This window comes from Rhinichthys klamathensis, unplaced genomic scaffold (assembly GCF_029890125.1).
Source record: "Rhinichthys klamathensis goyatoka isolate OS25496 unplaced genomic scaffold, OSU_Roscu_1.1 h1tg000045l_1, whole genome shotgun sequence".
Classification (NCBI taxonomy): Eukaryota; Metazoa; Chordata; class Actinopteri; order Cypriniformes; family Leuciscidae; genus Rhinichthys; species Rhinichthys klamathensis.
In genome coordinates, this window is record NW_026606592.1 from 986,172 (window position 1) to 998,364 (window position 12,193).

The 12,193-nt window shown below is 35.6% G+C and overlaps 1 protein-coding gene across 1 annotated transcript; it reads left to right on the top strand.

The window, feature by feature from the left end:
* The first annotated feature begins 116 nt into the window (after nucleotides 1-116).
* On the top strand, nucleotides 117-7,253 carry paqr4b (progestin and adipoQ receptor family member IVb). Its single transcript, XM_056247263.1, has 3 exons — nucleotides 117-641; nucleotides 1,774-1,992; nucleotides 6,677-7,253. The coding sequence occupies exons 1-3, from the start codon at nucleotides 431-433 to the stop codon at nucleotides 7,108-7,110; spliced, it is 864 nt and encodes a 287-aa protein (XP_056103238.1). The 5' UTR covers nucleotides 117-430; the 3' UTR covers nucleotides 7,111-7,253.
* The last annotated feature ends 4,940 nt before the right edge of the window (nucleotides 7,254-12,193 follow it).

Genomic DNA, 12,193 nt, shown 5'->3' on the forward strand with positions numbered 1-12,193 from the left:
ATATTTCATTTAAATCCAGTTTTACCTGGATTTTAGGGTAGCTTAAAGAACATTTTTGGGATTATCATATTTACAGTTTCTGAAATAAATGTCAGTAAAAAGCAGATGTGTCGAAGTCTACCACCAGACTAGTGTTTGTACTTAAGGACCTGTAATCTTCCATGAGCTCGCCTCTGCTGAGCCTGACTGCTTCATGCTGATTGGCTACGACAGTAAGTAGCAGTAAATTGGCCCACAGCTTCTCTGCAAGCAACACGTTGCTGCAGTTCTACTACCTGGCAGTACTTCCAAGACAATGGGTATCTTAATAAGTAACTTTTACCATCACTAGTAAGCTAAAACTAGCTAGTTAGCTAAACCTAGCTGACTATGCATTTATAGCTTGATTTAAGAAATTTGAAGAGATTACAGGCTTTCCTCCCAAAGGAAGATGAAAGTGGTCAAGGACATGCGAGCATATTTAACTTTTTCTGCTATGGATTTTTTTACTGGGCCAAAACTTCTGGATTTTAAGAATTCACCACCACATCTTCAGTTCAACAAATATGTCCTGAAAGGATACCGGCCTATATCCACTTACAGAGACTGTCTGCGAAGTTTGTTCTATCTGCATAATGAACTTGGGAACATCTATACACATGGTATGGAGGAAAAGAAAAAAAAAAACTTGCGTAATTTGTACTGTAATGTCTAGAAATTGTTTAACATTTGATCACCTGTAAACTTAGGGAGCTATAAAGTAATTTTGTGGATGTTAAATTCAATTTATAATTCTTGCATTTTACCACTGATGGGAGAGTTACTGAAACAAGGTTCGGGGAAGCACCCATGCACAGAAGAGGGAAACCTTGTGAAGATGTAATTTAGGGCTACTTTCTCTACGGTTCACTCAGTAACACTGTTCAGAAGGGCTCGTAAATAGCATTACGTGGGATTACATCTAATCCGGGTTAGAGAATTGCTGCATTGGAAGTGATAATGTATAATTGCTGTGAACAGTAAAAGTGCAGTAAAAATTCGGCGGGCCTATATTTTGGAAGGAACTAAAAACAGTTTTTTGGAATTTAATGGATTTTCTTTGGAATTCTAGTGGACTTTATAGAATTAAGTAGTAACGCATTTAAAGCATTGTATGTCTTCCTGTTAAAAAGACATGTTAACCCTATAAAGCCTACCCTACTGTATCATATTTCATATGCAAATTTCTAAGGCCTCTAAAATACCTTCTGTCCTCTGACTGATAGTTCATGCTTTTTTTTAGGAAGTAAAAAGCATTTTAGTAAAATTCTAAATGTCTTTTTGCTGTGAAATCTAAAATAACTTTTACATCATTAGTAATATTTCAAGATGAACACACACAGGACTGAAGCTTTACTTGATTATATTTTTAGAACTCGTGTTAAAATGTATCTAATATGAAACAATATGATACATCTCTCAATCATCATTGTATTGCATTACATCTATATTGTCTGTTTTGCCCCCCAGAATAAAAACTACAAATATCACCTTAAGACACATAAAACGCATATAGATATCAGTTGTCACCCAATAATGTAAGTAGTTTGCTGTACTATAATGATGTGATTTACATTACAAGCTATCAAAATTTCATCTTTTGGGCCATGTAAAAATCAGCAACTGCATCAAATTGCATATTTTGTCTCAATAACTCAAGTCTAATTGGTTGATTGGAATGTTGTTCCAGGAACATGTACCTGGTGAAATCTGGAACTGCCATATGGTAACATGTTTTTTTTTTTTGTCCATAAGGTATCCCCTTCATCTGTTTTTTGCTATTTTTGCCTGTGAATATCCCATGGGCTGAAGTGGATGAGTGGTGGATTGGTGTGGTGCATTATCTGGCTTGTCTGTCTCCCACCGTTTGTTCAGTCTTCTACCATCTCTTCATGAACCACGAGGGTGGAGCACATATTTATGACACACTGCTGTGTTTCGACATGGTTGGCGTCTGTCTTGTCAACACTCTTGGTGAGTGCCTACCAAATTCAGAATGAAATTTTACGAATTTAGCAAGACTTACAAGAGAGGGACAAAAGCAATAGGTTAGGAAGCAAGCTAGAGAAGAGAAATACAGAGAAGAATCTGTGTCTGTGAAATTGCATTAGTTTATGGGTGTGGGGTGGGGTGGTAAAGTGCTTGTGGAAAAGGTGTGTGTCAGCTGCTTCTTAAAAGATGTGATGGTCACAGCTGTTCAGGTGGAGGATGGCAGCTCAATCCACTAGAGAGGAACAGAAAGAGTGAAAGTTTTGGAGAGTGACTTTACGCCTCATTGTTAAACAAGGCATCGCTCATTCAGTGACCTTAGCTGGCAAAAGGGACTATACAGAGATGACTGTGTTACGGAAGCGTATTGCATTCACTTGAAGAAAAAAATCTACTCTGTTTTTCTGAATTAATGACTTGATTATCTCAAAAACTCAGAAATTCAGAAAAACAGAGCAAAAACTTTTTTTCCATGAAAAATGATCTTGTAATTCTGAGATAATTACCTCGTTAATTCAGAAAAACAGAGCAAAAACTTTTTTTCCATGAAAAATTATCTCGTAATTCTGAGATAATTAACTCATTAATTCAGAAAAACAGAGTAGATTTTTTTTCTTCAAGTGAATGCAATACGCTTCCGTAGTTATACACTTATAGGGAATCATTATTAATTTTATAGGGAATTCCGAAAGAGTCACTTATTTTACGGCCTAACAAATGAATCATCCCTCGTTCCATTGAACGGGCCGTAAATATCAACTCTGCAGCGGATATTACTATCCGAAATATAGTGAAAATACTATTATAAGTAAGGTAACAAGATCAGCAGTTTAAATAAGCACACAACACAAGACACTTCTCTTTAAATAAAAACGAGACTTTATTGAAATATTCTAACAAACAAAACTAATATCTAACACAAACACATTCACACAGATTGCAGAAAGAAAGTGAGGAAAGAATTTGTTTTAAGACAGTGAATTGTTGAAATCTCAAGTTTCTAGCATCCATGGAACCTTCCACTGCACAAAATGTTCTATAGTGTAAAAAGGTCATTTAGATCAAAATGTTTTTTTTTGGAACAAAGAACGCAAAGTTATCATGGATGCAACAATATCAGACAGTATAACAAAATAATTCCAACATCTTGATATACATTATCACACTTTCCTCAATGGTTTACATACAAAGTCCATTTTTCCCAAAACTTGTTACATTTGTCAAATTTGAGCCTTAATATAAATGTAAGCCTCTCCATACTGTATATTTCATTTACGATCCCTAGCCATTGATCCTTAGTTGGAGGATCCACCTGCAACCATTTACGAGTTATTGCTTTCCTACTGCTTGCTAACAATATTTTTAATAAATATTTATCCTTGTCTAAAACATTTCCTGTTTTTTTTTACCTAAATATATAGTAGTGAACGAAAAATCCACCTCTACTCCTATAATTTTCCCAATCTCTGCCACTACTTCTTGCCAAAATAATTTTATTTTTGGGCATGCCCAGAAAATATGATAATGATTAGCCATCGGGGTTTCACATTGTCTCCAGCAAAAGCCACGGCTCTGTGAGCCTGTATGAAGTGCTGTTAATTTGGGAGTTATAAAAAATCTTACTAAATTCTTCCATCCAAATTCCCTCCAGGATCTTGAGTTTGTGGTATCATACATATATCTGTCCAGTCTTCATCTGTTATTTGTGAGTCAGACTCTTTCTCCCATTGTTGTTTAATGTATATTGATGAATGGTTCTTGGATGCTTGTATACTTCCATACAATCTAGAAACCATGCAGCTTTTTGTTATCTCCTAATGTGTACGCATTTGCAGTGGCGGATTTAGCAAATTGGGGGCCCAAGGCGAAGGTAGTATGGGGCCCCCCATCCGATCTTTAAAAGAGAACGAAAATAAAAATAAATTTCATTTTTTGAAAAATAAACCATTAAATGGCACTTTCTGGAGAGTTTTGTGCAAAGAAATATAGAAAAAAAAGTAGGTCTAGCAAGTCTTATATTTCTGTAATTCACACAGATCAAACACAAATATGCTGACTGAATAGATTGCTAGTTGAGAAACACTGCTTTAATTAATGTTTGTATGATGACTTTGTGAAAGGTTAACTAAACAGCATGAACCGTCTTCCTGCTGGCCAGTAGGGTAGAGTGGGGGAAAACGCCCCCCTTAAGGAAAATGTGACATTACTGTGAAACAAAACATAAATGTGACTAGAATTGCCATCCCAGTTTTGAGTGACTATGGCAGGAGAATATTACTAAATATTAAAATTGCTCAACCTGCATAATTATATATATTTTTTGACTGAAAATATTTTTGTACAAGGGGGCGTTTTGCCCCAGCGGTGGGGTAAAACGCCCCCCAAGGTGGGGTAAAACGCCCCCTTTCTTACCAACCAGTTTGCTTCATAGATCAACAGCAAAATAAACATAGTTTTTAATCTCTAAAAGTAAAAGGCAAGTAATGCAACAACATGTATATATACCTATTAATATTTATTTCAGGAATGTACAAAATAGCCAAATTTCTAACATTTTAATATTTTGATTTCTACACTAGGCCTATATGGGGTTGATAATTGATGTAGTATTTGTTCACCACTATCATCAAGAAAAACAGAAAACCCTAAATAAATATTAAACATAAATTATTATATTTAAAGTGAAATATATTCAATAAATGCTCTAAAAGTCACTATATTTTATCATTGGGTCACCTAACCACCTTCCATCATTGCATCCACCAAGCTAGCTAGCTAATGCTCACTTGAGGTAATCTTATCCTGTTTTGTTAAAATATTTTGATTTTATCGCCTAGTTATACTGCATTAAAGTGTAAAATAAAGACTTTGATAAACAGAAATATGTTACTATAGTAATTATGATAAAGAGAAACTATGCCCATTGGGGGGCTTTTTACCCCTCAGCATAGGGGGCGTTTTACCCCACAAGCTATGTTTTTTTTTTTTATTGTTTTTTTTTAAAAATATAATTATATTCCTTATAAATAACATATGCTCTCAAACTACAGACTTCACTATTCATCTATCATACATTACTGTGATATCACTGTGAACAATATTCTATTAAACACTTGTTTACTAATATCTGAACATTATAGCATTTTCCATGTAATCCTCTTCTCTTCAAATACGTCGCTGGTGTCAGCTTCTCCATGGAGATTTGTATATCCCCGTTGTCAACGTAGTGCATAGCAATAGTAAAAATGTATCTTGATTCATTCTAGTGGTTATTTTGGGGAAAACGGGTGGGGGGCATTTTACCCCAGGGGGGCATTTTCCCCCACTCTACCCTAAGTTGTTTGGCAAATTTCATTCATACAGATCTGTATTATGCTATAGTTTTTTATAATGTTATACATTTCTTACAGATAATCACGATGATCATTGCGTTTGTCTTACCGAATGTGGTAGCTTTATGCAATTACAGTTTGTCTATAAGCTTTTTTTATTAATGCCGACAGTAAAATGTTGCCAGATATTGCTACGAAAAACAAGAAAAACAAAACAAAATAATAATAATAATAATCTGAAATAAGTTCAAAGCTTGTGTTTTGGAAATAAGGTTAATATATCACTAACCCTAACATCCAACTTTCCACTTTAATAACTTCCTAATGTGTCACATTAAATCAGAAAAAACGGTCCAGGAGACGACTGCCACCTTTCCATTAGGTGGATCTGGCAACACGGAGGCTGCACCCGCGCACTCACTCACAACGCGCTCTCAAGCCCTGTTCACTGCGCTAGCTTCTCGCAGCAACATGAATTGCAAACACTTATATGAGGTGGTTTAAACGGCTGATTAATCATTCAGAGAGCTTGACATTTTATTTTTGAATGTAAAAAAAAATGACAGAGTTCCTTCCGAGGACCTCCTGTCTGCGACACTAATGATTTGATGCCTTTTTTCGCAAATGTTTTTTAGAAATATATAATTTGCAAAAAGTTAAAAAAAAGCAAAAAAAACTTAAGCATAATTTAAAGGGGCATTTTGGGGGCCCCTAGGTAGCTCGGGGCCCAAGGCAATTGCCGACCTTTGCCTAATGGTTAAGTCCGCCCCTGCGCATTTGAGAATATTGTAATTAAATTATGATCTTCCGTCAATGTACTTATATCTATAAAAATTCTGCTTTTTTTGTGTTTGAAAGTGCCTGATAACTCTAACTTCACACTAGAGATGATTGAACAGCTGTGATACCTCTCCAAACCCATTGTTTAAATCTCTCGTCTACCCTAGCCGGCTCAAAACCTGGGTCAAATGCTATCCAACTTAAAACTCCAGTTTGATCCTCTAATTGCAATTTCTTCAATACTCTGAACCATACCCTCAATGAAAATACAGTCCAGGTACTCAATCTGTTATAGCTCTCTTCGGCTAGTATCGACTGTTTAGGTGTATCTATAGGGTTTTAGATCAAAATGTTCTTTACATTAAGAAGTTATTTTAACTGTTCACTTAAAAGGTTCTTTGGGGAACCAAAAATGGTTCTTCTGTGGAATTTCTCACTGCAAAAAAAAAACTTTTAGAACCTTTATTTTTTAGAATGTATTAATCAATTCTTGTACAAATCGTTGCTGCTTTCAAGGGCCAAAGTTCGATGCATCCATTGTACTTTTCTTTTTGCAGGAGCTCTGCCAATCATTTACATAACTTTGTTGTGTTACCCATCTTCCCGTCGTGTGGCGATGTTGGCATATCTCCTCCTCTCTGGCTATGGTGTTTACTGCGCTGTCACTGCACGGAATAATGTGCACCGACTGCAATCTTTCGCCTGGCAGGCATTCTTCCGCTTCGTCCTCTTTCTGTTGCGTCTGACTGGCGCAGGCAGAGGAAGCCCCGCATCCCTTCGTCTCTACCTCACCATGGATGCTTTGGCATTGGTAGGGGGACTCGTCAATATTTCTCGCTTGCCTGAGCGTTTCAGTCCTGGTCGGTTTGACTACTGGTTAAATAGTCACCAAATAATGCACATCATGGTCATCCTGTCCATTCTGTACTTGCACTGGGGCACGCTGGAGGATTTAACGTGGTTAAAGCTGCATCACTGTCCTGGTGAATAAAATTGCAGACTGATATGTCAGCATGATATTTAAAGAAATCCAGGGAAATTGTTGTAGAGTTTTCCGTGTGGTGATATCAATTGGTAATCGAATGCTAATTTCTTTGATATACTGTATATGGGTCATTCCGTGTTCAACTCAACCAGAGGTCCCCGGCTAAACAATTAGATTATCTTTTTTTGTCTGGTGAAAGAAATACATAAATGAAGAAGAAAGCCAAAATATTAAATGTGCTGGATGCATAATAACTCGGTAAGCCACTTATTTTTTGTAGAGTTAGGGGCAAATTGACAATGTTTGCCTGAGATTTTGAGCCAAATTACAGCGGGGTAAAAATGACTTTATTTAGATTTTACACAGAGATTGGTAGGTCTATTACTAAATCTGTAGACAACAGTGAAAGTTCAAAAATGGGAAAAGCACTTCTTGTGTTTTTTTGCCCCAAGTTTGCATGCCTCTTATTCAATAATTAAAGATACCTTAATATCCTTTTAGATTCTGAGGCCGGATTCATAAATCATTTTTGAGAATACAATTCTTCTTAACTGCCGATTTCCTCTTATTTTATAACTTAAGGAAAAAGCTAAGAATATTTTGTATTCTTAAAAACTTTTCTAAAGAATGTTCTTATCTTTTTTTTCCCTAAGATTGTTCTTAGGATAACATTTAAGTAGTATTCATATTCCCGAAAAGAATGTTCTTAAAAATCATCATAAATAACCTCTTAAAGTTAGGATAACCTCCAACCTGTCTTGCGGGGCCGGGCAGGTGGTATGTTGTATGCATTTGTTTTGATAGAGGGAAATGAGATACATTTCTAATTTCAACATTATTTATTCCTCAGACATTCCCCTTTAAATGCAATAAGTATCAGCAGTGTGCAAAATGAACCACATTTGGTTTTTGACCATTGAAAATGGGTAAAATACAACAAATTGTACATGGAGCCGCATTGAGATCCCCAAATCTTTATGGGATTGAACCATATAGGGCCTTGAAAATGAAGATTTCAAAAGAAAAGTTAAGAACGAGAATCTAAAATCATATTAAGATATCTTTAATTCTTTTTGAGTGACAGGCACGCAAACTTTGGAAAAACAATATTTGTCTCTCAGACAGGTATATTCTATGCAATTGTGTTGATAGAAAAACAAACTACATTTCTAGTTTCAACATTATTTGTTGTTCAGATATTCCTATTTGAAAAAAAAAAAAAAGTATCATCTGTATGCAGTGACCCACATTTGTTTTTTGGCCACTCAATTGACCAATTTACTCATGGAGCCATTAAGATCTCCATATCTATGGGATTGTACCATATCGGGCCTTTAAAATGAAGATACCAAAAGAAATGTTTGTTAAAACCAAAATACAAAAAGGACAGTGAGATATTTTAATACTTCTGGAGTTGCAGGCATGCAAACTCGGGGCAAAAAACACAAGAAGTGCTTTTTCCCATTTTTTTAACTGTCTCCGTTGGCATAAAATGCAACAAAGATTACTAGAGTCAACAGATTTAACTAATAGACCTACCAAAATAATGATGCTGCCAACTTTCTAAAGTCATTTTACCCCCCTGTAATTTGGTTCCAAATCTCAGGTGAAAATGGTCGTTTTGACCACCCTACAAAATAGTGAATTACTCAGTAAGTATACATCCATGACATTTAATATTTTGGCTTTCATCACTATTTATCTTTGTATTTCTGCAGAAAAAAATATTAACAAAATTAAAAATATGAGCCGGGGAAGTTTCCGGAATTTGGTTGATTTGACACGGAATGACCCATATCCTATTTACATCTAGAAAATGACAGATTCATTTACAGCACAGATGTTGATGGGGGCACAACCAATGATGTCAACGACAATAAATGGAAAGAGTCCCTTTTCCTTTAAAAGTTGATAGGCCTGTATATTATGCATGCACAATTATATGGTTAGTTTTGCATTTAGCACTGTCTGCAGTCATTTCAGAACAGACCTAAGACCTATTTTTGAGTCGAGAACCAAGGAATAACATGGTAAAAATGTATTGTTAAAAAATTAAAAAAGATGTTGTGAAGGGAAACCCCAATACAATGTGCAATGATAATCTTTGAACACACGTTATCCTTCAGAAATTCAATCCAGATGATTGTATCCTGGATTTTATGGCATTACTACTGGCAAACCAGATTATTTCTAATTACAAGGTGCTACATATGTAAAATATGAAATGTATATCAATATAAAATATTACTTGAATAAAACAAGCTGGACTTGAAAGTCTTTCTCTGTATCTCACTGAAGTATGTAATCTAGGCATGTGTGGTTTATATATGAAAAGTATGGACTCTCATATTTTAAACAGTGCAATATTTTCCATTTTAACCATTGATGATGACACAAATAACTTAAAATTGTGAGGCTTGTTAAGGTGTGCTATTACTACTTTGTTAATATAAAGACTAGAAAATGGGCAAAAATACAAAACCATGGGTCTTTGGCTATATCTAGATAACAGAATGTCATGGAGACATGTAGATGTGCTCTTCTACCCATTCAGCCACCCAGCAATACCTTAGCATCATTTCTTCGTGGCACATGTTGAACAAAGCAGAACAAACTTATATCAACACATACAATTGAAATATAGTAGTCCTTTATGAAGAAGCACAAAATAATGAAGACAACTACTCAGTGTCCTCCATTTGATAGTGTGCGCTAACAGGGGCAGTCGACACATGCACACTACAAAATTTCATCTTTGTACTCTTTTAAACTAACACAAGCTAGCACTCATCAACATGGGCATCTATTATTATGATCTGCAGAAGTTTGTTTCGTCTTATCCGTTTCTTTTTGGACTGTTAAACAACGGACTAAGCCAGTGTTGCCTACATGTGAACCATCTAGTGGTAATTTTGTAAGCTATTTTTTTTTTTTAAGTTTTGTGCCAAATGTCCTTTTCAGTTTTCATATTTTGTCAACCTGTCCTGTCCTGTTTTTTTTAGTCAAGTTATAGTCAATGAAAACGAGTCATATTTTAGTCAAAATTGTAATCTTGATTACTGATTATGATTGTTGTCATTTGAGGTTTTTTTTTTTACATTGTATCATAATTATTGTTCTTTCACCTAAAAGTACAAATCAAGAGAATGTCAGCTCACAAGCATGTTTTATTTTAGTCATTTACTCGTCTAGTTTATTGATTTTTTTTTTTTATATGATTTATCATAATATAAATTAACAGGCTCTACATTATGACAACTGGTAAAACTCAAAAGTGAAATTCTTAATATTAATTCCAAATTATGTTAATGTTTTTCTGTTAAAACAACAGACTTTGTATTGTCATAGAGAGGACGCATAAGTGCATTTATTCTGCAACCACACTGGTGATCCATGTTTGGATTTATTACAGTTCATCACTGAGAATGTTTGATCACAGATTTAGCCACAACCGCTCATGAAGGAACACAGACTGGCTGTATTACACTTTTATTTGAGCAGAATATCACAATGGAGATCATTAAACTCCAACTTACGTGTGTCTGTGTTTTCAGATCATCTGCATTTTTTCCACAGTGTAGAGAAAGCGTGTGCGCATGGTTTCCAGGTTGCGAAGATTAAGTAAAACACAGGGCAGAAAATGTATCCATATAAAATAAAAGCTGTTTTGGGGGATTTGAACTTGACATCTGGCAACCCCTAAACATTAAAGCTCGTGGAGGCTTGATAAAAACATTTTTCTTTTCATTTTCAGTGAAGAATATAGGGAGAGGTTTGGTAAAGTTGAATTTTTTTAAACTATATTTTAATCTCGTCTGGATTCGTCAACAATTGTCATGGAAACAAAGATCGTAAACAGTCATATTTTAACACTTCTTATGTCAAAATTAAGACTAGTAGACTAATTAGTGCAACAAAAATAAAAAATAAATCACGTAAAGGTTGAGTATACGCTGCTGCTGCTCGCATACAGTAAGCTCTTACTACTAATGCAACGCATTCTCATCCTTTGGCGTCATATAGGTGACGCCATATGACATTTCGTCGAAATCTTACGCACATGGCATCCTTTAGCGTCAATATAACACGCACTGTTATGGGTAGGTTTAGGTCTGGGGTAGGGTACGGTTATGACGCCTTGGGATCTGCGTCTTATATTCACGCTAAACAATGCCATGTGCGTCGAATTTAGACGAGCGTCACCTGTATGACGCCTTGGGTTCTGCGTCTCATATTGATGCTAAAGGGTGCCATGTGCGTAAGATTTCGACGAAATGTACAAAGCGTCACATGTATGACGCCAAAGGATGAGAACTGGCTGACTAATGCTAATCAAAAGATTTACCTCGCGCGCAGTGTACGCATACCAGGGTTGCCAAGTCTGTGGTGTTCCTGCAAAATTGGACTTTTAAACTGTTGACATGGGTTGATTTTTTTCCTTTTTTTTTTACATTGACATATTAGACCAATTGTATTTGTAGATTGAAATGCCGGTATTGAAATATTTTATCCATTCTACCAATGATTTAACTGTGCTAGATGAGTTGTTATTCAGAATTGGCGACCCTGAAACATACCCTAATGTATTCATAAAAAACTAAGTATTCTTTGGGTTTTACTAGCAGAGCTGTACAGTTGGCCTGTTACACAGCAAACGCTGTCAGTGTGAGACGTGTATTGCGAACAGAGGTATACGACAGTGATGTGAAAGACATGAGTCATCGTCAACGAAGAAAGAAGTTACAATAAATCTAAGCTACATATTAACTGGAAACGGCAACTGCATGGCTAGGTAAGTTGCATTTGCATTGCTATTGAGACTAAAATGTGTGTAATACTGTAAATGGATTAAACAACACAGTGTTTATGCTCTACTTAGTGTGACTACTTGAGTATGTTTGCCACTACTTCAGTGTGACAAACTGCGATGCTGACAAAGCATCGGTCTATTAAGCAAACCACTTTCTGAATGCACTCCATTAACTGTTGAAAATGAAATTCAAAAAATGGCACGAATGGTGTTATTCTGAGTAGGGCTGGGCGATATGGAGCAAAAAATATATCTCGATATAATACTCAAAATATAGGC

Bases quoted from the DNA above. Each gene is read 5' to 3' on its own strand.
- paqr4b (XM_056247263.1), top strand. From the start codon at position 431: ATGAAAGTGGTCAAGGACATGCGAGCATATTTAACTTTTTCTGCTATG. The intron at 642-1,773 runs GTATGGAGGAAA...TTTGTCCATAAG, and splicing joins TGGGAACATCTATACACATG to GTATCCCCTTCATCTGTTTT. The intron at 1,993-6,676 runs GTGAGTGCCTAC...TTCTTTTTGCAG, and splicing joins CTGTCTTGTCAACACTCTTG to GAGCTCTGCCAATCATTTAC.